Source organism: Solanum verrucosum, unplaced genomic scaffold (genome assembly GCF_900185275.1).
Source record: "Solanum verrucosum unplaced genomic scaffold, falcon-dt-bn FXZP01000238.1, whole genome shotgun sequence".
NCBI classification, from domain to species: Eukaryota; Viridiplantae; Streptophyta; class Magnoliopsida; order Solanales; family Solanaceae; genus Solanum; species Solanum verrucosum.
Window position 1 is genome coordinate 2,283,541 of NW_026020630.1, and position 25,241 is coordinate 2,308,781.

A 25,241-nucleotide genomic window follows, 5' to 3' on the forward strand; every position below is an offset into this window, starting at 1 on the left:
TTAGAGCTAGTATGGTTTCAAATCAGTATAATTTCTTTTCCTTTTACTGTGCGAGATGAAAGGGAAATGTGTGTTTTTGTCTGAAGAACTTTATGGACTTTGGAGAGTAAAAGCTTTCTTCTTCAATTATTATTTTTTGCTCAAAAAGGATATATATTATACTTGTTAATTACTATTGAAAATTTTATGAAACTTGAATCATTTAAATTCCATCACCATTAAAGATGGCAATTGGCGGGTGGGACGGAGTGGGAAACTCATAAATAGGGTGGAGTATTACATATCTAAATACCCCAATTAGTCTCCATTGTGTCAATTTAACACGTCAACTTAAGATGATCATCTAGACACCCCTCACAACACAATGGGAATGAGTTGGAGCGTTTAGTTATCAATTAAGATCAAGTTGGAGTGCTTACTTGTCAAATGCTGCCAATTATGCCAAATGATGAAAACTTTGCCTACATGTGTCTAGAACCATAAACTTAAAATCTTGAATACACCTTTTGATCTTTCGATGTCATCCATATTGGACACATGGTCTTTGGGAAAACAACCTTGTAAGCTTTGGCTATGGCAATAAAATGACTAATTTACAGTGAAAGCAAATTGTTAGAACAGATTCATCCAAAAGAAACCTAATATAAGAAGAAAAGATATGAGATAAATAGTAGTGGAAAAAACTATACAAAGCTGAAAGTCTGAAAGATGAGCAAACGTCTGAGCTTAATCTGTACATGTGCAGATGGGACCATTAGGTTTTCCAAGAATGGTATTGCAAAAGATCTGAAAAGGAAGCTCCTGCTATGCACAAGGTCCAAGGAAGAGCCGAACCACAAGGATCTATTGTACACAGCAAAAGATCTAGCAGTTAGTCAGGCTGAACTATTCACGCATTTGAATCTTCAGTGTGGTTATTTTTTTCTGCAGTTCCAAGTTTGACATCCTTTCCAGCTCCAAAGCACGTTCGAGCTTTTATCCAGCCAAGACAAAAAACATTTGGTGTAATAGAGGAAAAGGAAACGACAATATTATAGCAATGAACCACAAATAAGTACTACCTTAGCTGCTCGGCTGCTCCATTCTCCCAGAATAGCTCTGAGTCTCTCGTTTTCTTCTACATACTGTTTCAGAGAGAGAGAGAGAGATGTCATGCACCTTTCTTCGGAAAAAAGAGGCATGATCAAGCGAGACAGCGAGAGTCCAAATACTATACAAGACATACAATGAAGATAGAATAAACCTAGATGTGATCGACTAGGTGGTTGTTGTACAAGACTTGTGTAGCGGACCACGTTTAACAATTTAGATATAACTTGCTATGACAGTTGAGAAACAACAAGCTAATTAACAGGGGAAGCAAAGAGACCAAAGAAATAAAGAAGAATGTGCTAAATCCTTTCAAAATGGTCCACTTTTATTCGGCCGATAAATGACTACATGAAAACTAATACTACAATGTAATTTTATAACAAGTTCATTATTAATAGCAAAAAAGTTCCAATTGCTTAAGGTTACTTGACTTTTAAAACACACCTGATTGTTTGCATTGCGAATACGCTGAATCTCAGCATCCTTCTCCTCTACAATAGATTGAGCAAGCCTCAGCTCAGATTGTAATTGATTCATCTGAAACCCACAAGTATTTAGTAGAAGAGGTAAAAGGATAAAACAAGATGCGCTAAACATCCAGTTTGAAGTGAGAAAAGAAATTTCATTCTTAATATAAAAATTTCTTCCACCACAAAACAGACATACAAGTGCACGTGCGCTGTTCAGAACCATAGGTCTGTTGGAAATGAAAAAGGACAAAACTGCATGTCACATATTACCTCAGCTTTGAGTGTACGTAACTCTTGATCTCGAGTTGCCAACAGGTGAGCAAGATCTACCTGGAAGAACCAAGACAAGTCGTTAACTTCATCACTTTCAAAACTTAATCCCAAACTCTAGTGATTAATGACTATTCAAGGTGGCTAATCTCATTATCAGCAGTCCCATATCATACGGTTATCAATTTTTCTATCAGACAAAAAAAATCATGAGAGAATCATGAAGGATATGATTGCTGGTGTATGCGATATCGTTCTCAGCATCTATGACATTTTGTCTTTTTGAAAAAAAAATCCCCTTTTAGTTGCTACGAGATACTACTTGTTCAGTTCGTCAAAACTCATTGACATGAGTGATCAAAATGATAGGATCGGGGCAAAGCTTTAACGCCCCTACTAATAGGACAGAAAAGCTGGATGATCATCTTAACAGACAGAGGTCACTAAGATCTTACAAGTTCATGTTTCTCAAGTTCTTCCATTTTCCCGTTTTATTTGTATAGCTTAAAACAATTAACTTGCCATGCAGCCCAACAAGTACATTTTGTTTCTTTCCAGGATAATACAGAAACAGCAACACAGTTTTGAACAGCAGAAACACATACCTGAGGTGCAGTCCCATCATTAGACCTTTCGAATTTGCTTAAGGTTTCTTGCAGTCTAAGAATCTAGAAGAAAAAGGAATAAATTAACTCGAGAAAAGAAAGAAAAATTTCCATAAGAAACAATCAGGATTAAAATCCATTTGTTCATAAGAGATATATACATCCCGAAGAGACAAGACGTATAAATGTCTAGACGTGTACTTTCTTTCCAAGAAAAGCAGGTCATTCTTAACTTATACTAATAAATATACTTCTATGTGTTATTAATTACTACTTGATTTACCAACTAATATAGAGCAGCCCAAAGTCCAGTTTCTACATCCTTCCCAACCCCCAAAAAGTTTGAGAAGCATATTGCCAGCGAGATCTTGGAGTTTCTTATAACTGCTTACCTCCTCACCCAAAAAGTGTATATTTTCTTGCTGATATTGCAACAACGCCATCTGCTGATCTGACAGTCGACCACCGTCCTGGTACCTGTACAACAGAAGGCTCTTAGCAAAATCATCATTTTATCATCTAGAAGCAGTGGTGAAAAAATATCTAGAAGCATTGAAGCTTTCTTCTATTTCTTCTCAAAAGTCCTATCTGAGGGCCATAAAGATAGTCGCAATGACATGATAAAAGTACAAATCCCTGTTGCATATAATGATTGGTTTGGGAAAGACAAAAAAATACTTGGGATTTATTATTTTAGCATCAGTTATTCCTCTCAAGGCCTCCCACTTCCCCAACTGCCAAATGGTTGATCATATCAGAGATCAAATAAGATATCATGTCGCAAAAACACTTATTAGTTACTAACTATATCTCATTAAACATGAATTCAAACAAAGATGACAATATTGTCAATCCCAATTTGTTTGACCCAACTCAGTTTTGGTCATTCCAACTCATTTTACCCCTTCCTCTAATGCAAAGATCCCCACCATCAAGATCTACACTTGCCATAAAATAAATAATTCTTTCTATTCTTATAGCTTTGATATCACATTTTTCAAGAAAATTCCCCACTTCCCCAGTTTTCAACTACACACCTCTAACAAACTGCGATTAACAAAACCTAGTAAAGCTTTTCAGAGTTATCTATATAGGGACTAGGAGAGTAATTTGACTTGCCAAACACATTGCAGTTTTTGTTTCCTTGTCAAGTAGAGTAGAGCATAATTTTTTGATACATTTACAGACTCAAAAAGAGAAGTGTGTTGAAGTCATTGTTTAATTAAAATAATAGACTAAAAAAGCACAGAAATTACACCCACATAGCACCTTGTTGTAAATAGAATCATGGAAGAGCCCTCCATTATCCTATACAAATGTAGGGCCTGATTGGATGGCCACCTTGTAATTGAATTAGGGCGTAATTGGATGTAATTACCCTTTTAACGACTGGCCAAGTAATTACTTCGTCAGCATGGAATTGGGTGTAGTTGAGGGGAGTAATTACAGTTTCCAGTTCTCACGAGGAGCAAAGAATTGGAAGTAATTACAAAGTCTAATTACCAGATGGCTTTTCAAATTCTTTCTTTTTTCATTTTTAATATTTCTTATACACATATATGTTTGTCACACATTAAAACTCATTTACATGTTCATATGAAAAAAATAAATTACAATTAGATTTTATTGAAAATAAAAGAATATTCAACTATGTAATTACATGCAACCAAACACGAGATTGAGTATCACCCTGTAATTACTATATTGTGTAGCTATTAGGTTGTGTGATTACTAGTTTTCAAACAGCCATGTAATCAGATAGTGTTTTCAAGCATGCCCTAAAGGTAAAGTAATAGTCACCCAATTATTGGACAAAATGTTTCTCCATAATCAGACTGTAAACCTGAGAGGTACCTCAAACCTTCCAGAGAACTTGATGGTTGAAGTGGAGAATAAAGTGACTTTAAAACATCGGGCTGGGAATCCAATGAATTGTACTGGTGAACGCAACCTGAAGAGAGTAGAAGGTTTAATTGACTTTATTTTGCATCTGCACTTTCTAATAATATAGAACAGGTTGGAATTTCTAATAGGTCATTTAAAAGACAGAAAAACTATTTTCAAATTCTCAAACATGAAGCTGCTTTATGTTTTAACATCATCTCTCAAGCATGCAATTCAGTAGGAGTCTTCTCTAGACGGTTAAGGGGTTTAAAAATGATGAAATTTTACCAAGGAAATTGACTTTTGTTAAAAGCAACCCCTAAAGGAGGTTACTCACCAATATAGACTGTCATGAAAGAACTAACACATACTACTTCCGTCAGCATGACGATCCTACAAAAATGAAGCAAGTTCAGAAAACATCACAAAGAATAAATATATAAACTTCAATACCACAGTTATAGCCCACGCAACCTCCAACTTTGCATGTAACCAAAGGAACAGAAATGCGATCAGATATATATACACATCCTTGAGGTCCTACTATTTTGATAATTGTAAAGCCTAGGCAGCCTTTACATTGAGCCTGAACCAGTGAAACCTTCAAGCTCTTTCTTCTTCCACCCATGAATGACAACTTTAAGGATTTAGATGAACTTATATTTGGGGAACTAAGATCAAGTTCATGTGCTACATCCACCCCACAAATCTGACATTTTTGGTCCTAATTTTTCGTGGATTCAACAGAACATATTGATATATGATATATCAAATCCACCTCAACTGTTTTCAGTCCTTGAAGTGGATATCTCTAAACCAAAGCGAGAACGGCAGCTGTTTAGAATTTACCTTCTGCCTCATTACACTCTTCATCTGTGCAAGTCTGGAAAATGTGTCTCTATTACTAAAAAAATCACATTCATCTGCTTTCAGTCCTTGAGGTGGAGCTCTCTAAACTAAAGTGAAAACGGCAGCAACTTATATTTTACCGTCTTCCTCATTACACTGTACATTTGTGAGAGTTTTCTGGGAAATACCGTTACTTGAAAATTTCAGGTTGTATAGTTAAGATGTTTCTTTTTTAATTCTTATTTCAAAACAAAGCAAATTAAAATAAGAATTAGAGAGATTCAGTTCCTTTACCTTTTTCATGTTAGAACCTGGCGGCCAATACTTAAAGCTCCAAGAAAGTCCCATATATGACTCCTTGAGTCTCATTTTCCTCGTCTACAACTTATCTATGGATAGTAACTAAAGTTATTATTCCCCATCATACTTCCATATTTTAAGTTTCTTCACCTATCCAAACTTGAAATCCTAAAGATTTTGAAGAGCTTTTTATAAATTTTATCCTCAAAACCACCTCTCTGACTTGAATGCTACCTCGCCTAAAAGTGTCTAGCATAACTTAGATTTAACATTTATGTTTTGCTAAAAGATAGCTGTGTCATAGAACACCTAGATAAAGATATAATTTACTAATGCATAATACATCAGAAATTATCCTCAAATTAAGAAGGAAAAAGTCCCCCGGGACCATTTCAATACTGAAAGTTGCTAAATAAACATCTCTTTATGCAAGGAGCTGCACAGAACTAAGAAAATCGATGCAGCCAATTTCTTGGAATGTAAACCTGAATAGTGTCAACATAGAGAGGATGCCAATATGTGGGTCCCAAACCATGACAAGCAGCATCGCAGCGGTTCCTGTAATTGAAGTGTTTCAAATGGATATTCATTTTAAAAGAAACAAAAGGAAAATAATTCTTACTTTTTAAAACAATTACGGAAGCAACTTAGAATTAAACCAGTTAGTTGTTCCTGAAGTATTATTCAAATGACAGACAAATCTGAGAAGAAATTACAACAGTACAGCTTTCTTTAAAAAGGAAAAAAATAATGGTCTTAGCTTGTTTCATGCACACATTTTGATCTCTTGAATATTAGTATCTTTTAAGCACCGTGTTCATTAATTACTTCACACTCAGATTTATCAGCTTCTCTTTTCCCTTATGGGAGCTATAGTGGAGGATTGAGAAGGTCCAAGATCAGATCCTCATGTGCAAATTAACAGATCATACAAAGAAAATAATTGTAATTTCTGTAAGAAAATAGCAGAGATGCAATTCATTTATAGCAGATTAGTTGGCATGATAGGTGATTTCTTCCCAATCACCTAAGTCTTGTGGCAAAGTTAAACCAACAATTGTGTTGGTGGGAGGTAGCAAGTCCCGGTGGAATAGTTGAGTTGCACACAAGCTGGCCCAGACACCACCGTCATAAGGAAAATAGTTGAAAACTAACAGCAAGATTTGATTTGACCACAGATTTGTGGTAGAGATGATCAAAACTAATTGAGAAAAAGGATAGTAAAAGAAAAGACTGCCGCATAAACTAGAGAATCAGGTAATGCATACCATATGCGATTGTAGCAAATGGTAGGCGAATAATATGCTTCAGTTTCTGGCTGAAAATATAGTACCCCTACAAAATTAAAGTTCATATTATTGCAAATATTAGAAATTGTTGTTTATAGAACATATGATTTTGAATGAAGACGCTAAAATGAAGATGATCTATATTGATAGCTGATATATATCAGTAAATTCTATTTCCCATCCAAGTAAAGTTGCCAGAAGTCTTTCATTCAACAAAAAAGAAAGATATCAGGAACCCTGAGAATATGTATCTAAATTGTAGAGCAGAGAAGTTGCCAACTCGCTTAACTGAATTTCGTTACTTTGTACCCACAGAATAGAAAGGAGAAAGAAAACAAATAGCAAAAGCTTGAAATCCATATGCGACTCAATTCTTCCCTCTGCTTAAAAAGTACAATTCATGATTTCCTAGATCCATTTTCAAGGTCTTAGGCCCTCCTACAATTTGCCTCCAGTGAGATTATGCTCTACCTCATTTGGGAAACCTTTAGTTCCATACAGTTTGTAAATCAGGTTCTTTGACCATACTGATCTGTTTCTCCAGCTTACTGGTACCACCCATTTTGGACACCCAACAGAGTGCATACTAAGGAATGACACTTGAATAATATGATTTTTTCGGCACCATAACATCATTAATATGCCAAAGACCCCACAAGTAGATGATTTCTACCAAGATTATTTACAAGGAGAGAATCTTTTTTTTTTTGATAACTAAGTATAGATAAGGAGAGATTTTTAACTCCATGTTTTCTTCTGAGCACATGTCACAAGAGAAGGGAGAGGAGAAGGGTGAGGTATGGATGAAAGTTATGTCAATGAGGTCATATATTCATTTATAGCTAAGAAAGCTTGAAATTGCCCTTCCAGTGTTGTTTTTAACTCTCTTCCCCAATAACTTTCATCTCAAGCTACATATTGAAAGAATAATATTTATCATTAATGGCCATTTCAACAACAAAACCTTGATCTCAAGCTAGTTGGGCTCCATACATATTATAATCATGAAAAATAGTAAAAATACTGACCTGTAACCGTATTTTCTTGACTTGATAGACCAAATATTGCTGAAAAATGCCTACAGAGGGAAGTCACATGCTGGAAAAATTAGTGCTATAGAGGGAAGTCATATGCTGGAAAAATACAATGAAATGCAGGAGATTTAAATCTTATGATTTGCTGAAAGCATACGAAAGAAGACAGAGAATGTGCACCTGTGACAACAAGAAGGGCAACATTACAGCTGCAAAGAAGTGGGAACACTAATCCTTTTATCGGGTGAAATATCCATGTAGCTCCCACCGCCAAAACAGCAAAGCCTGCCTACAATTTGTCATAATTAGTTCACCTAGAAGGTGGCTAAATTTGCATCTTTGTCACAGCCACCAACAATTCATGAACTGATACTTGCCAATAAGAAACAGTAGAAAATACTCCCAATGAGGCTCGTAGGCTTCCTATGACCGGATAGAGGTGCTTCATGCAGTACGTCCACGAACCTACAGTTGAACAAGCAGCATAATTAGTAATTAGAAAGAGAAGTTGAAGTATTAAGTCAAAACAGGGATAACCTATTGGTTAGTCTCATCATTTAACTTGAATAGTCATATGATTCCCAAGAGACATCTCTACTTTGCTTACACACAACTGTATACCATCCTAGTTCACTCCCTCCATTCCTTTAATTTACTCAATTCCTTAGGGATACTCTCAAAAATTACAGCCGCTTAGTGTCTAGGTTCAGACTTCAAAAATCATTAGAGTATAGTCACTCAGAGAATTACAAGAAAATCATTAATATTTGGAAGGAGCTCATATAAGAAACTCAAATCAACTATACCTCAATCCCAAATTGGTTGGGATGGACTATATGAGTCCTCTGTATCCATGTTATTCTATTTAGACCATTCCATTCCAAGCCAATGTTGCACATACCTAGTTGGCAACATCCCAACAAATTAGTATTGGAGGATTTAACATGGGAAGAAAATAGAAATCACCAATTCTCTCTGTCTCATTAAATGTGGCATACTTCTCATTTATGTGATATACTTTCTTTTTAAGTTTGTCCCTGAACGAATGACAACTTTCTGTATGTATAACCAATTTAACTTTAAATTTCACACTTTACCCTAAATGAGATGATTTATAGTCATCCCACTTGCTGGGACTACACTGGGTATGACGATATGTTGTTGTTGAGATGATTTCTAGTCACACAAATGTGTTTGGTTTTAAACCATAAGATTCGAAAGTCTTTAGTTTTTTCTTAAACTTCATTCCTATTAAACACCGCCATATAAATTGAAATGGAAGGAGTAATATTTTCTGTCAGTTGACCACGAAATACTCTATTGGAAATACCCTCTCTACCTTCATAAGGTAGGGGTAAGGTTGCATACACACCACCCTTCCCAGACCCAAATAATGGAATTACACTAGGTATATTGTTGTTGTTGTTAGTTGAACACTAATTACAATACCGCCTTTGCAAATTGCTTCCGAATCAACATGAGCACACCTTGATTAGTTTACTAGGCAGAGGTTATCTTTTTTCTTAATGAATACTAGGTAGATGTTATCTTCAATCAACACAAGTATTGGGTAACTCTACCCATCAAGGTATAATTAGCCGGAGGAGTACACCTAGTGTCGCATCTGCAAGGATTCCAGCCTTGATCCCAACTCCCAAGGTTATTACTCCATCTCTTCAACCACTAGGAACCTTATGGATAATGTTACAGTCTGAATCAGAGAACTCAACCCAAAAGACTACCTATTAGATGGGAGAGTTCATTGAGCCTATAAATTCATTACTATGTCTCTGTTTAATCAATGAGGAACAATTGACACACGACAATTCTCCTTGCTTGAGGACCAACGACTTTGTTGATCATGGCTGGCACCACTTCTTTTTAATCCAGGCTGGCACTCTTAGAACCCCTCTGGCCAAGTTGGTCACGACTGGCATCTCATTCCTTTTTTCCTTATTGCGCTCAGTTGATCACAACCGGCACCCCACTTGGATCTAGGCTACCACTGCTGGCACTCTACTAGTTGGTCACATCTGGCACCCTTCTAGATCGATACCCACTCTCAGTGGTCTATTAGGCCATCCCTTCGAGTCTCAGTCTCAAGCATTAATTGACCTGTCCTAATATCAATTGTTGTAGACTGACAGGAGAGCGCAATCCAAAAGACTAGATTATTAGGTGGAAGATGTCCATTCAACATAAAAAAATCATTACTATTTCTCTTAAAATACATAGATGGTGATAGTTCAGGTAGGAAAAGAAAAGGGAACAACCGATTGTTGAAGTGTGAAACTCGCGAAAAAAGTGATAGTTCACGTGTTTTTATCCATTATCTCTCAAATTAACTTGGAAGTAAAAAGATCAAAACTTTGGAACAGAATTGCGTCATTTTGAGGATTTGGGCAATGCAAATAGTTCTGGTGTTGTAAACTGTGTTACATGCCAGTGGATTTGTAACTTTTGGTTTTGGTACCTTCTTGGTACTTAGTTAATAAACCTTTACCTTATCAAAAGAAAAAAACTGTGTTACATGCCAGTGGAATTGTACTGCTTGGTAAAATGTGGATCTGACAAGCAGGGAACTTGTGGGATGAAGTTATATAATTGTGATGCTTGCAATTGAAAGTTGTTTTGTCTTAGAAATTGCTTTTTCTATATATAAGTAGTAGTGTTTCTCTTCTTCTGATTCTTACAAAAAAAGAAGAAGGTATATATGAGTTTACTCCGTATAGGTGCAGTCAGTAAGTAGTCATTGCACTTAAAACTACTTGTCTAATGTCTATGTTGAATCGAATTATATATGAGTTTCCTACCATTTCAGAAGAATGTGATTTATGGGCCAGTGAGTTTTATAAAAAAAAAAAGTTCTTTAATATGCCAGAACCTACCTAATTTTTTGCGAGGAAATGTCGCTTAGAAAAGGTACGAGACTATTCTATTGAAGGTCTCGTAGTTTCTTATTCTTCAATTACTGTGTTGTTTCTTGTCTTCATTTATCACATTAGTCTACTATGTATGGTGTATTACATTTTCTCTATTATTTGTCAAGCCTTGTCTACCTTTGTAGTGTCTTTTTAAAACTGCCTTGTCATGTATCACTCGAGCCAAGGGTCTTTCGAAAACAAACCTCTCTTTCTCTACAAGGTGGCGATAAAATTTGCATATACTCTACCCTCTCCAGACCCATTCATGAAAATACATTGGATATGTAGTAATTGTTGTTGAGTGCCAATTGACACACAACGAGTCACCCCTTGGAAAACTATCTTAACGACGCCCTTCACTCCCAAAATCAAGGTTTCCTCAACCAAATTACAGTCCCCCTTTCAACCAGTTCAAATCCCTAATTTCATTTTTCTAAAAAAACGAATATGATCCCCAAAAATGAAATAGTACAAGTATTTTAGTGATTTTTTAGGTTGTTGAGCTAGAAAATGATGAATTACTAAATTACAAAGCATTTACTTAGCAGATAATTAACAAAATATGATATATTTGAAATTCCAAGTACAAATTACAATCAGTATAATAAATTGGAGGATTTTTTTGCACTTACAGACTGTTTTCGTCTGGTGATTCTGAAATTAAAGAAGAATGTATTTCCGTTGACATCTTCTTCTTCGTCGTCTTCGTCTTCGTCTAGCTCGAACGATTTTTTGCCTTCATAATATTTACAGTTTCTTCAAAAACCATTTCGCAGACCTTGAAAATGACAAAAATGGTGGAGAAGAGAACGTCAAGGGTCGGGTCGAGGCAACAAAATACAACTCGGCCGGTTTTAGACTCGGAGTTGGTTACCGGGTTCAATCCGGTCGGGTTGGGCTAGTTTGGATACTTGATTTAGAGTTCATGCGATTAGAGCCGTCAATATGGGCTAGGCCATTCTCCACCATTTTTTATTCTCATATTTTTATGTAATTTAAAAAATTTAAAATAATATATTTGTTAACTATCAAATATGAAAAAAAAAAATATACGAATTATATTAAAAAAATTGAATAAATAAAATTCATAACTTAAAATTGATCTGAAATATTAGAGGAAAGAAGAATAAAAGATTTTTTTATAAAAAAAAAAGGGGAAAAGAAAAGAAATGGACAAGTGTACGAATGTGGAGTAAAATGTATAGGAAAAGGAATTACAATGTAAAATAAAACGAATAGGACCCACATATTTTTTTATTCATAAATTAAGTAAGACAGGAGAGGGAAACAACAATATTGAATAGGAAAGGTGGGACGTACATATTTTTTTAATTTAAAAATAATGCCTCACATATCAAGTCATATTTGTGCCTCTTCCGCCATAAAATTTGTCTATGTTTTGTATCTAATTCTTTTGTTCAACATGTTATACTTCTTGAAATTTAACTACTATATTTATTATATTTTAACTATAAAATATATTAGAGGTACAACCTTCTTTTTTTAAAAAAAATAAATATTTAGTTGACTCTTAAAATTTTATCATTGTTATATGAATTGGAACAAATGAAATAATATATATTATTATTAAAATTACATAAAAAAATGTTATAAATCACAATAATTAACAATTGAAAATATTATAAGAAATTTGGTTGACTAATTGAAATAGAAGAAGTAGCATATATTATTTGAAAATAACGTCAAAAGTTCTAGAATTCGCAGTAAATTAACAACTAAAAATATTTATGATTATTCACGTGAATTGGAACAGAAGTAACATATCTTATTTAAAAAATTAAACAAAAAAATACTATAAATCACAACAAATTAATAACTTCAAATATATTTTTTTAAAAACATATAATTGTTTTTGATTGATTCTTCAAAATTCCTTTATATCACATAAATTGAGGGAAAAAATAGTAACATATATTGGGCACGTGCTAGCACGTGCACCAAATATCTAGTATAATAATAATATGCTTGAATTCATAAGTTGAAAAATACAACAAATTTCATGCTAGAAATTGTATAGATTAATTCATAAAATAAAAATACAACATGCGTGTCCAATGCTTATGAGATCAGTACACTAGATATGTTGTTGCAGCAAATAGTAGATTAGAATTCATAATATTAAAAAAAACAACATGCGTGTTCAATGCTTACTAAGAACCTTAAAGATAAACCAATAGAGTTTACATTCTGAATCCGTCTCCGAACACAGTAAAAATCAAGAAGGATAAGCTTGAATAACAGATTGAACATCATTAATATGACTAATAGTGTGTCTACCAAATCCAGCTTCATTCAAAACATAAGCCCATTCTTTAGAAGTTCTCTCTTTCCCATTGGTTGTGTGAGCCATCATCACCATATCCAACATTAAACCAACATCTTTGAGCTTCTCATTATTTGATCCTCTTATAATACTTTCTTCTTTTCCACCAATTATTGCTTCCAATATTATCACTTTCCCATTGTCTTGTGGAATTGCTTCTCTACACTTTGTTAATATTTGTATGCATTCTTCATCACTCCAATCATGTAAAAACCACTAATATACATAATATATACAACAATATACATGAGTTTATGAAAGTTAGCATCAAAATTGAATATAAGAAATACTTCCTAGAAAAATAAATTAAAAATAAGTAGATTTTCTGACAAACTCCCTCAAAAATTAGCATGTTAGAAACAATTACGATAGACTTTAATTAAAAATCCGAGTCAAGAGTCTTTTGGAAATGGTCTATTTACCTCCACGAGATATGAGTAAAGTATGTGTACACTTTACCCTCCCTAGACTCTAGCTATGGGATTGGAGAGGGTTTGTTATTATTGTTGTTGTTTGTTGTTTGTTGTTTCAATCAAAAATCTCTTTTAAGATTTTCATCAGAAATTGTGTAAGGTTAATAGAAATAGAGATAATTTCCCACCAATACAATCACTTCAACATATATACATGAAGTTATGCAAAAATACTATTTAACTAAAGCGAATTTTTGAAAATGTTTTTAACAGACAATTCATTGGGAATCCCTTAAACACTATTTTTTTAAATAAAAATATCTTTTTTTTATGAAATTTGTTTGAAATTGGCTCGTCAATAATGTTTCCGACATGCTTTATTGAAAATCCCTTAACGATGAACTATTTTTTTAAGGGATGTCCATTAGAAACTTGTAAAGAGAGATAATATAAAATATATCAACGAACAACTTTAGACCTACTCTCAAACATAAGGGATCATTCCATATTATTTTCTAGTACTTTTCCTGTAGAAATTATTTTGTGAGAAAATGGACAAATTACAAATGACTTTTCTTAGCACAAAACAAATTTAAAAAAAAAAGACTTTTTAAGTCATTTTCATAACATGAATAACTATTTAAGAAATTAATTCCCATCATAATTAAAATGTCAAATATTTTAATTAAAACAAATTCAATCCATTAAAATGACTACTATTAATATCTATTTCCTCCGTCCCATATTAGATGGGAATTAACTTTCTATTTTAAATTGTAATTAAAAAATTATTAATAGATTGATCAACATTACTATTGTATTATTTGTTTATATTAATTAGCCTCTTGAAAAAAAAAAATCTGGATCTTCAAAATTTGTTTAAACTTCCAAAGGTCATATTAATTGTAGGGATAAAATAAAAATGTTCATCTAATAATTAGTAAAAAATCATATAATATGAAACAAATATTTTTAATAAAATGTTCATCTAATATGAGACGGAAGTAGTGCTTACCATGAGGAAGGCAGCATCAGCTTTGGGAACATAATTAAACATGTCACCTCCAACATGTACAACACCAATAGCATGAGGTGCAACAGAAGCAACATGAGGGAGATAAAAAATAATCCCATTAATCCAAGGAAAAGCTTCCACCAATAATCTTAGTGTTGTTCCATCACCACCACCAACATCAACCATTGTGTTCACCCCCTCGAATATCTCCGGGCAACCGTTGATAATCGCATATACTGCTACCCTAGCGTCACACGCCATTGCGTTGTTCAAGAGGTTACTGTGTTTAGGGTCAGCTTCCGCGTACTTCCAGACATCCTTTCCATGAGCTGCTTCAAAGGCGGGCATACTATTGTCCTTTGATGAAATACGTGCACTAAGATTGTGCCACGGTGCCAACATCAGAGGGCTGCTTTCAAATAGTAGGAAAGCAGTCATGCTATTCTCGCCTTCTTTAATGAGAAGGCGGGAAAGAGGCGTTTGAACATACCCACTTTTGCCGCTTTTGGTTGATGTCTCCTTGAATATTCCACGGTTGATCAAGAACCTATAAAATATGTACATATTATTACATTATTATTTTTATAACAAATATCTACAATTATATCTTTTTATAACAATATTTCACAATAACTATCAAGTTTTCCTTAGAACCGATGTTTCATCTTATGCTATACCATTTAATTTCTATAGCATCATTTCACTGTTAAAAAAAAATTCAAACAAATGATGATATTATAAAGAGGTTTGAGTGTTGATACTTTTTTTTAGTCTGTCTTAACTAAAAATAATTCTTCATATCCTTATTTTAAAATGACTTAACTTTAAGCTTTTCATTAGTTCAAAAATGTTTTCCTCCCGATGTTAATTAGTAGGATAAGACATTTTCTACCTAAGAGAACTTCATACTCAGGAATCGAGCATAAGATCTCTAGTTTAACGATGCATGAATATGAATACGTACTAACCTCTTCATTACAACCCTTCGTGGACTAGTCCCTTAATATAATGAGATGCTCAATTATAGTCACACAAATATTTTAAAAAATCAAATTTCTTGTATATATAGCTAAACACTGTCACGTAAATTGAAACAGAGAGAATAACAAATTACAAACTAATTAATCATACCTTAGGATACGATAGAGGGAAGAGGAACAACAACCAAGTGCAATAGAAAGTTGATTTAGGCTAATAGGTTCTTGATTTTTTTCCAAAAATTCAGCAATTCCTAATTCAATGGCACATTTAATCACAGCCATTTCTGTGAAACCAAACACAAATTTCCACATATTTGCTTGTGCTTCATGAGATTCTTGAATTTTTTCTTCATCATTTGTTCTTGCTTTTCCATTTGTTTGTTTCTCCATGGTGAAGAAAAGCTTAATTAATTAGTGTTTTTGTTGGTTCTTGGGAATACTACAATGGACTGGTTAGGCTATTTAAAGCAATAATTTTTTTAAAATTATTACTATTTCAGTACAACATGTTGGATGGTTGTTATCACGGACGTATCAGGGGGATTTCCTGAGTTCACGTCAATCTATGCTCCTCTTTCGAGATTATATATATAGTAGTGTTATATTGAAAAATAATCAGTGAACATACATAAAGTATGATATTGGACGCATATGTCTTTCTAATTGATGTTAGAAATTTGAATCTTACATCTATTTTGTTCTTTAAAAAAAAAAAGGGAGACACCTCTCTTCTAAGTGATTATTGGTAGCATTTTTGACATTTTAAACTAATTTTTTTTAATTTATTGCATCAATCTTTCAAAAAATTTCAAGTCTATCGTATTGGAAATTTCTCAAACTATTTTTAGTATTGTAATTTTTTACTATAATTAGCCAAATGTATGTATTAAAATTAGTAATATTGGATGATATTATATACAGTCAATGCATTCAATCGATTTCAATACCTTCGATATCTTAGGGCTTGTTTGGTCATGCAATATGAAATTATGATATGATATGAAATCATAATATGAAATCATGAGATGAAGTTAAAGTTTTGTTTGGACATGCGATTTAAACTTTTTGTATTGTATATCTTCTGATAAACATAATATATATTCATTGTAACGAGATCCTAAATACGTACGCTTCTAATTGTTATTTGTTATATTATATGGTATCATAATGTACCATTATTTTTGCTTTATAAATATAATAATTGTTTTGATTGTTATTGTATCATACCTTTTTAATTTTTATACATATAATAATGTAAATTTTATTATCAACACGAAACCAATATAAGTTTTATATATATATCAAAATGATACAATACAATGTGTCATGAAGCAATACATAATACTCAACTTATAAACAAGTTGTGAGTTATTGGTAAAATTTAATTTTAGTTTTACTTTCGTGACCGACATTTGACTAAGAATATTTAATCTTGAATTATGCATATTTGATTTATTTGCATGGGAATATTCATGAATTTTAAGAATTATTAAATGTTTCACAATTTATTTAGTTTCAAAACATGTTATGTTAAACTTATATGATTACTTCATGTTCGATAATAACATACTTCTAAAAATAAACCACCAATACCACATTTCAATAAATTGAAGATTAAATCTGCTTAACAAAATATTACGAGGATTAAAATGAAAATATACACCCACTACGTATTTTTTGCATTACTTTAATATATATATTTTTTCAGAAGAGTATCCCTCTGCCGAAAGAAAAATAAAATAATGTTAAATTGATATGTTCAATTTAGTTGTATAAGAATTCATATTAAAATTGGTTGTACAAGTTTAAGATTTTTTAAATAATTAAGATTAATAATGTAACTACTCCATTATATTTAATCCAGTACTATATAATACGTGAAAGGTTTATCATTAAAGTTATCAAAAAATTAAGATCTTCTGGATTTTTGATGACATCATTAGAGATTTTTGTTTTCGTAAAAAGACTATTAATTATTTGTGTACGAGATAAATTTAGCTTTAATGTAATAGTTTGCGAAGTACCCTTCGGGGTGGTCCAGTGGTTTGGGCTTGGGACTTCCATGATGGAGGTCTCAACTTCGAAAACCCTTGCCAGTGAAAGTAAGGGGTTTGCCTTCTGGGTTGAGCTCGTTGCACCGGGCTTGCCTAGTGCGGGTTACCTCTTCTATGTGGTTTGCGAGCTATTGCATAGGATAGCGGCTGCGAGTTTTTCTTGTCATAAAAAATAATAATTTGCGAAGTAAATTATATTAGAAAAATTTAATACGACGAATTCGACCGAAAAAGTAGGTAGAGAAGTTCAAAGATCGTTGCTCACTATGGTATCTTCTCTTTGGTCTTATTTAAATAAAATACTCACTTCGTCTATATTAATTGTCCACATTACTATAAATAGTAAATATAAATTACTTGTTAATTTATAAAATCAAGATAAAATTATAAAAAAATTTCTTGTTTGCACTTACAATTAATTTATTTTTAAAAAAGTCTAATTTTTTTTTCTAAAATTTCAAATTAATAAAATTTCATTTTGAGATATCATCCCCCATATCAGATTTTTCATCAGGAAAAATATTCACTGGCTCCATAGGAGCAAAACGTGTAACACGACAATATTTCCAGCTAATGAATTTACATTTATTTGTCAAAAAAAAAGTATATATTAAAAGGAAAGTTCATCATTATTTTTTTCATATTTATGATAAATATATTAATAGAATTGTTATAATGAGAAAAATGATATGGGAGAGAAGTGTGATACTTAAATTACAAAAGGAAGGTAGTGTTATGAATACGAAGTTAAACCTCAAGAAAGATCTCTAAAACTGATAATATAATATTGTTAATGTATTTGATGGTAAAACAATATCGACAAGCCCCATTTTTTGTTAAATCGACAGAGGGTCAAAATTGTCCTTTTGATATTCGACGAGGAACTCTTTTGCCCTCTATTGAAAATTATGAATTTAATTGGATTTAATTAAGGGTTTGAATTGATCGTGAACCATAAGATTGGATCGAAATTAAGAGGAACTAATGATGTGTTAGTCCATTTACTATTTGACGAGGAACATTATGTCCTCCATTGATTATTAGGAGTTCAATTGAATTTAATTTGACATTTGATTCGGCTACGAACTATAATATTTAATCCGAATTAAAAAGAAATTAATGATGGATTAGTCCATTAAATGCATAAATACCCACTTTTATCGCGATGAGAACTTTAAAATATCATTTTATACTAAAGGGCAAAAGTTTCTCGTCGAATAGCAAAAAGGTAATTTTATCCCTTTCCCGATGTTAAAATGATAAAATATAATTATAAATTTAAAAATATATTTACCAAGAAAATGAGAAAGAATGAATAAGAAGTGAAGATGGAGTTTCACGTTTTATGTTATATAAAGTATTTTAAGAATTAGAAAAAGATGCCGAAAAGTCATAGAATAGTAAAAATAAAATTATTATAAGCAAGTTGTTTTTAGTTAATTTGATTTATAACCACGTAACTTATAAATGTTTTGAATATTTATTAAATATATTGACCAATTCATAAACTTAACCAAACCAATCGACTGATACAAATTAGTTTATGTGGGCAAATAATACATGTAAATAATTATATATATCCTTGTCTTGTAGTTGTTGTATGTAACTTCTGTGATTAATCCTAAATATGTGTTACGTACACCACATTTTTCAGAATGACCCTCGGCCCATTTCTTGAAGGGTGTGTTTGATATGGATTTTTTTAATTGGTTAAAAAAAATTATTTTTTTTTTTAAAAAAAATAGAAATCTTTTAAAACGAAGAAAATAACAATGTAAAATAAAACGAATAGGACCCACATATTTTTTTATTCATAAATTAAGTAGGACAGGAGAGGGAAACAACAATATTGAATAGGAAAGGTGGGACGTACATATTTTTTTAATTTAAAAATAATGTCTCACATATCAAGTCATATTTGTGCCTCTTCCGTCATAAAATTTGTCTATGTTTTGTATCTAATTCTTTTGTTCAACATGTTATACTTCTTGAAATTTAACTACTATATTTATTATATTTTAACTACAAAATATATTAGAGGTACAACCTTCTTTTTTTTAAAAAAAAATATTTAGTTGACTCTTAAAATTTTATCATTGTCATATGAATTGGAACAAATGAAATAATATATATTATTATTAAAATTACATAAAATATGTTATAAATCACAATAATTAACAATTGAAAATATTATAAGAAATTTGGTTGACTAATTGAAATAGAAGAAGTAGCATATATTATTTGAAAATAATGTCAAAAGTTCTAGAATTCGAAGTAAATTAACAACTGAAAATATTAATGATTATTCACGTGAATTGGAACAAAAGTAACATATATTATTTAAAAAATTATACAAAAAATACTATAAATCACAACAAATTAATAACTTCAAATATATTTTTTTTAAAACATATAATTGTTTTTGATTGATTCTTCAAAATTCCTTTATATCACATAAATTGAGGGGGAAAATAGTAACATATATTGGGCATGTGCTGGCACGGGCACCAAATATCTAGTATAATAATAATATGCTTGAATTCATAAGTTGAAAAATACAACAAATTTCATGCTAGAAATTGTATAGATTAAATTCATAAAATAAAAATACAACATGTGTGTCCAATGCTTATGAGATCAGTACACTAGATATGTTGTTGCAGCAAATAGTAGATTAGAATTCATAATATTAAAAAAAAAACATGCGTGTTCAATGCTTACTAAGAACCTTAAAGATAAACCAATAGAGTTTACATTCTAAATCCGTCTCTGAACATCGTAAAAATCAAGAAGGATAAGCTTGAATAACAGATATGAACAACATCAATGTGACTAATTGTGTGTTTATTAAATCCAGCTTCATTCAAAACATAAGCCCATTCTTTAGAAGTTCTCTCTTTTCCATTGGTTGTGTGAGCCATCATCACCATATCCAACATTAAACCAACATCTTTGAGCTTCTCATTATTTGATCCTCTAATAATACTTTCTTTTTCACCAATTATTGCTTCCAATATTATCACTTTCCCATTGTCTTGTGGAATTGCTTCTCTACACTTTGTTAATATTTGAATGCATTCTTCATCGCTCCAATCATCTAAAACCCACTAATATACATAACATATACAGCAATATACATGAGGTTATGAAAATTAATAAAACAAAATTGAATATAAGAAATACTTTCTTAATAAATTAAAAATGAATAGAATTTCTGATAAATTCCGTCAAATATTAGCTCGTACAAAATATTTACGATCGACTTTCAATTAAAAATCTGAGTGAAGAATTTTTTGGAAACAATCTCTCTACCTTCACGAGGTATGAGTAAGGTATGTGTACACTTTACCCTCCTTAGACCCTATCTATGGGATTGGAGAGGGTTTGTTATTGTTGTTTCAATCAAAAATCTCTTTAACTGTGAGATTTTCGTCAATATTTGTGTAAGGTTAATAGAAATTGAGATAATTTCCCACCAATACAATTACTTCAACACATATACATAAAGTTATGCAAAAATACTATTTACTAAAGCGAATTTCGTTCAAAATGTTTTTAACAGACAATTCATCGGAAATCCATTAAACACTATTTTTTTTAAAAAATAACTTTTTTATGAAATTCGTTTGAAATTGGCTCGTCAATAATGTTTCCGACATGCTTTTCGTAGAAAATCTCTCAACGATAAGCTATTTTTTTACGAATGTCCATTAAAAACTTGTAAATAAAAATAATAGTATAAAATATATCAGTGGACAACTTTAGACCTACTCTCAAAACATAAGGGACCATTCCATATTTGTCCTTTTTCCCTTTTTTAAAATAGTAAAAAACGATCAAACTCTTTACCCTTTTCGAACAAACAAAAAAATGTCAATAAGAGAAAGGCACATGCATGCAAATGCAATCAGTAGGATGTCACATTCAAATATCGAATTTATCTAAATTCAATATAAAATGCAAATTTATATATATGAATCCATTAGGATTATAATAATAATATGCTCGAATTCGTAAGTTGAAAATACAACAAATTTCATGCTAGAAATTGTGTAGATTAAATTCATAAATTTTAAATTTTAAATCAATGTCTAACAGTAATAATAAAGCAAAAGGATCAGCTTGAATAATTGACCAGCATTAATTTGATTGATATAGTGTGTATTTTTGCAGTGTGTCTGCTAAATCCCACATGCATTGATCAGATTTCAGAACATAAGTTTTGAATAAGAACCACACATCAATATTTTCAAGTTATTATTATATATATATATATTTAAAATCTGTATAATTTTATCTTTCTCAGACTTCACATGTGAGTTGACATTATTTTCGTTGCAACAAATAGTAGGTTTGATTTGATGCACTTGAACAATAAGTCGTAGGTCTTTCGAATATAGTTTATCTACCTTCACGAGGTAAGAGTAAGGTATATGTACCTCTACCTTCATCAAACTCCACTTACAAGATCAATACACTAGATATGTTGTTGCAACAAATAGCAGATTTAAATTCATAATTTCAAAAATACAACGACTTCAATGCTTTTTAAGAACCTTATAGATAAATCAACAGAGTTTACATTCTAAATCCGTCTCCAAACACTGTAAAAATCAAGAAGGATAAGCTTGAATAACAGATTGAACAGCATTAATGTGACTAATTGTGTGTTTATTAAATCCAGCTTCATTCAAAACATAAGCCCATTCTTTTGTAGTTCTCTCTTTTCCATTGCTTGTGTGAGCCATCATCACCATATCCAACATTAAACCAACATCTTTGAGCTTCTTATTATTTGATCCTCTTATAATATTTTCTTCTTTTTCACCAATTATTGCTTCCAATATTATCACTTTCCCATTATCTTGTGGAATTGCTTCTCTACACTTTGTTAATATTTGTATGCATTCTTCATCACTCCAATCATGTAAAACCCACTAATATACATAACATTTACAACAATATACATGAGGTTATGAAAATTAACAACAAAAATGAATATAAGAAAATATTTTCTTAATAAATTAAAAATAAGTAGATTTTCTGATAAATTCCGTCAAATATTAACTCGTACGAAACATTTACGATCGACTTTCAATTAAAAATCTGAGTGAAAAATCTTTTGGAAACAGTCTCTCTACCTTCACGAGGTATGAGTAAGGTATGTGTACACTTTACCCTCCTTAGACCCTAGCTATGGGATTGGAGAGGGTTTGTTATTGTTGTTGTTTGTTGTTTCAATCAAAAATGTCAACGGTGAGATTTTTGTCAAAAATTTATAGAAATAGAGATAATTTCCCACCAATACAATTACTTCAACATATATACATGAAGTTATGCAAAAATACAATTTAACTAAAGCGAATTTTTTTGAAAATGTTTTTAACAGACAATTCTTCGGGAATCCCAAAAACACTATTTTTTTTTAAATATCTTTTTTTATGAAATTGGCTCGTCAATAATGTTCCGACATGCTTTATTGAAAATCCCTTAAAGATGAGCTATTTTTTAAAAGGATGTCCATTAGAAACTTGTAAATAGAGATAATATAAAATATATCAATGGACAACTTTAGACCTACTCTCAAAACACAAGGGACCATTCCATATTATTTTATAGTACTTTTCGTGTAAAAATTATTTTGTGAGATAATGAACAATTAACGAATGACTTTTCTTAGCACAATTTTTTTTTTAAAAAAAAAAGAAGACTTTTTGAGTCATTTTCATAACATGAATAACTATTTAAGAAATTAATTCCCATCATAATTAAAATGTCAAATATTTTAATTAAATCAAATTCAATCCATTAAAATGACTATTATTAATATTTCCTCCGTCACATATTAGATGGGAATTAACTTTCTATTTTGTACTGTAATTAAGAAATTATTAATAAATTGATCAACTTTACTACTGTATTTTTTGTTTATATTGATTAGCCTCTTGGGAAAAAAAAATCTGGATCTTCAAAATTTGTTTAAACTTTCAAAGGTCATATTAATTGTAAGGATAAAATAAAATAAAAAAATTAATTTCTATCCTGATTAATTAGTAAAAGTTCAAGTAATATGAAACATATATTTTTAGTAAGATGTCCATCTAATATGAGACGAAAGTAGTACTCACCATGAGGAAGGCAGCATCAGCTTTGGGAACATAATTAAACATGTCACCTCCAACATGTACAACACCAATAGCATGAGGTGCAACAGAAGCAACATGAGGTTGATCAAAATTAATCCCATTAATCCAAGGAAAAGCCTCCACCAATAATCTAAGTGTTGTTCCATCACCACCACCAACATCAACCACCGTGTTCACCCCCTCGAATATCTCGGGGCAACCGTCGATAATTGCAGATACTGCTACCCTAGCATCACACGCCATTGCGTTGTTCAAGAGGTTACTGTGTTTAGGGTCAGCTTCCGCGTACTTCCAGACATCCTTTCCATGAGCTGCTTCAAAGGAGGACATACTATTGTCCTTTGATGAAATACGTGCACTAAGATTGTGCCACGATGCCAACATCACAGGGCTGTTTTCAAATAGCAGGAAAGCAGCCATGCTATTCTCGCCTTCTTTAATGAGAAGGCGGGAAAGAGGCGTTTGAACATAGCCGCTTTTGCCGCTTTTGGTTGATGTCTCCTTGAATATTCCACGGTTGATCAAGAACCTATAAAATATGAATATATTATTAACATTATTATTTTTATAACAAATATCTATAATCATATCTCTTTATAACAATATTTCACAAAAACTGTCAAGTTTTCCTTAGAACCGATGTTTCATCTTATGCTATACCATTTAATTTCTATAGCATCATTTCACTATTAAAAAAAAAATCCAAACAAATGATGATATGATAAAGAGGTTTGAGTGTTGATACTTTTTTTTAGTTTGTCTTAACTAAAAATAACTCTTCATATCCTTATTTAAAAATAACTTAACTTTAAGCTTTTCATTAGTTCAATAATTTTTTCCTCCCGATGTTAATTAGTAGGATAAGACATTTTCTACATAAGAGAACTCCATACTCGGGAATCGAGCATAAGATCTCTAGTTACGGATGCATGAATATGAATACGTACTAACCTTTTCACTACAATCCTTCATGAACTAGTTCCTTAATATAATGAGATGCTCAATTACAGTCACACAAAATTTTAAAAAATCAAATTTTATGTATATATAGCTAAATACTATCACGTAAATTGAAACTAACAGAATAACAAATTACAAACTAATTAATCATACCTTAGGATACGATAGAGGGAAGAATAACAACAACCAAGTGCAATAGAAAGTTGATTTAGGCTAATAGGTTCTTGATTTTTTTCCAAAAAATCAGTAATTCCTAATTCAATGGCACATTTAATCACAGCCATTTCTGTGAAACCAAACACAAATTTCCACATATTTGCTTGTGCTTCATGAGATTCTTGATTTTTTTTTTCATCATTTGTTCTTGTTTTTCCATTTATTTGTTTCTCCATGGTGAATAAAAGCTTAATTTAATGTTTTTGTAGGTTCTTGGAATACTTCTATGGACTGGTTATTAGGCTATTTAAAGCAATAAAAATCTTTTAAATTAGTATATTATTATTATTATTATTATTATTTTAGTACAACATGTTGGATGGTTGTTATCACGGGCGTATCAAGGGGATTTCCTGAGTTCATGCGAATCTATGCCCCTCTTCCGTGATCATATAT

The 25,241-nt window shown here is 31.6% G+C and overlaps 3 protein-coding genes across 3 annotated transcripts; all 3 read right to left on the minus strand.

Moving 5' to 3' along the window:
• Positions 1-572: 572 nt before the first annotated feature.
• On the minus strand, positions 573-11,428 carry LOC125811971 (protein FIP1-like). The gene is made up of 14 exons (XM_049491517.1): positions 11,350-11,428; positions 8,167-8,258; positions 7,974-8,078; positions 7,788-7,837; positions 6,739-6,805; positions 5,956-6,028; positions 4,659-4,714; positions 4,288-4,388; positions 2,830-2,910; positions 2,438-2,500; positions 1,833-1,892; positions 1,537-1,629; positions 1,062-1,124; positions 573-972 (listed from the first exon to the last, which is right to left on the minus strand). The coding sequence occupies exons 1-14, from the start codon at positions 11,403-11,405 to the stop codon at positions 886-888; spliced, it is 1,047 nt and encodes a 348-aa protein (XP_049347474.1). The 5' UTR covers positions 11,406-11,428; the 3' UTR covers positions 573-885.
• Positions 11,429-12,934: 1,506 nt separating this feature from the next.
• On the minus strand, positions 12,935-15,892 carry LOC125811973 (acetylserotonin O-methyltransferase-like). Its single transcript, XM_049491519.1, has 3 exons — positions 15,621-15,892; positions 14,490-15,036; positions 12,935-13,277 (listed from the first exon to the last, which is right to left on the minus strand). Exons 1-3 carry the CDS (start codon positions 15,857-15,859, stop codon positions 12,954-12,956), a joined length of 1,110 nt encoding a protein of 369 aa, XP_049347476.1. The 5' UTR covers positions 15,860-15,892; the 3' UTR covers positions 12,935-12,953.
• A 6,123-nt stretch (positions 15,893-22,015) lies between these two features.
• LOC125811974 (acetylserotonin O-methyltransferase-like) lies at positions 22,016-25,021 on the minus strand. The gene is made up of 3 exons (XM_049491521.1): positions 24,783-25,021; positions 23,652-24,198; positions 22,016-22,460 (listed from the first exon to the last, which is right to left on the minus strand). Exons 1-3 carry the CDS (start codon positions 25,019-25,021, stop codon positions 22,137-22,139), a joined length of 1,110 nt encoding a protein of 369 aa, XP_049347478.1. The 3' UTR covers positions 22,016-22,136.
• Between the last annotated feature and the right edge of the window lie 220 nt (positions 25,022-25,241).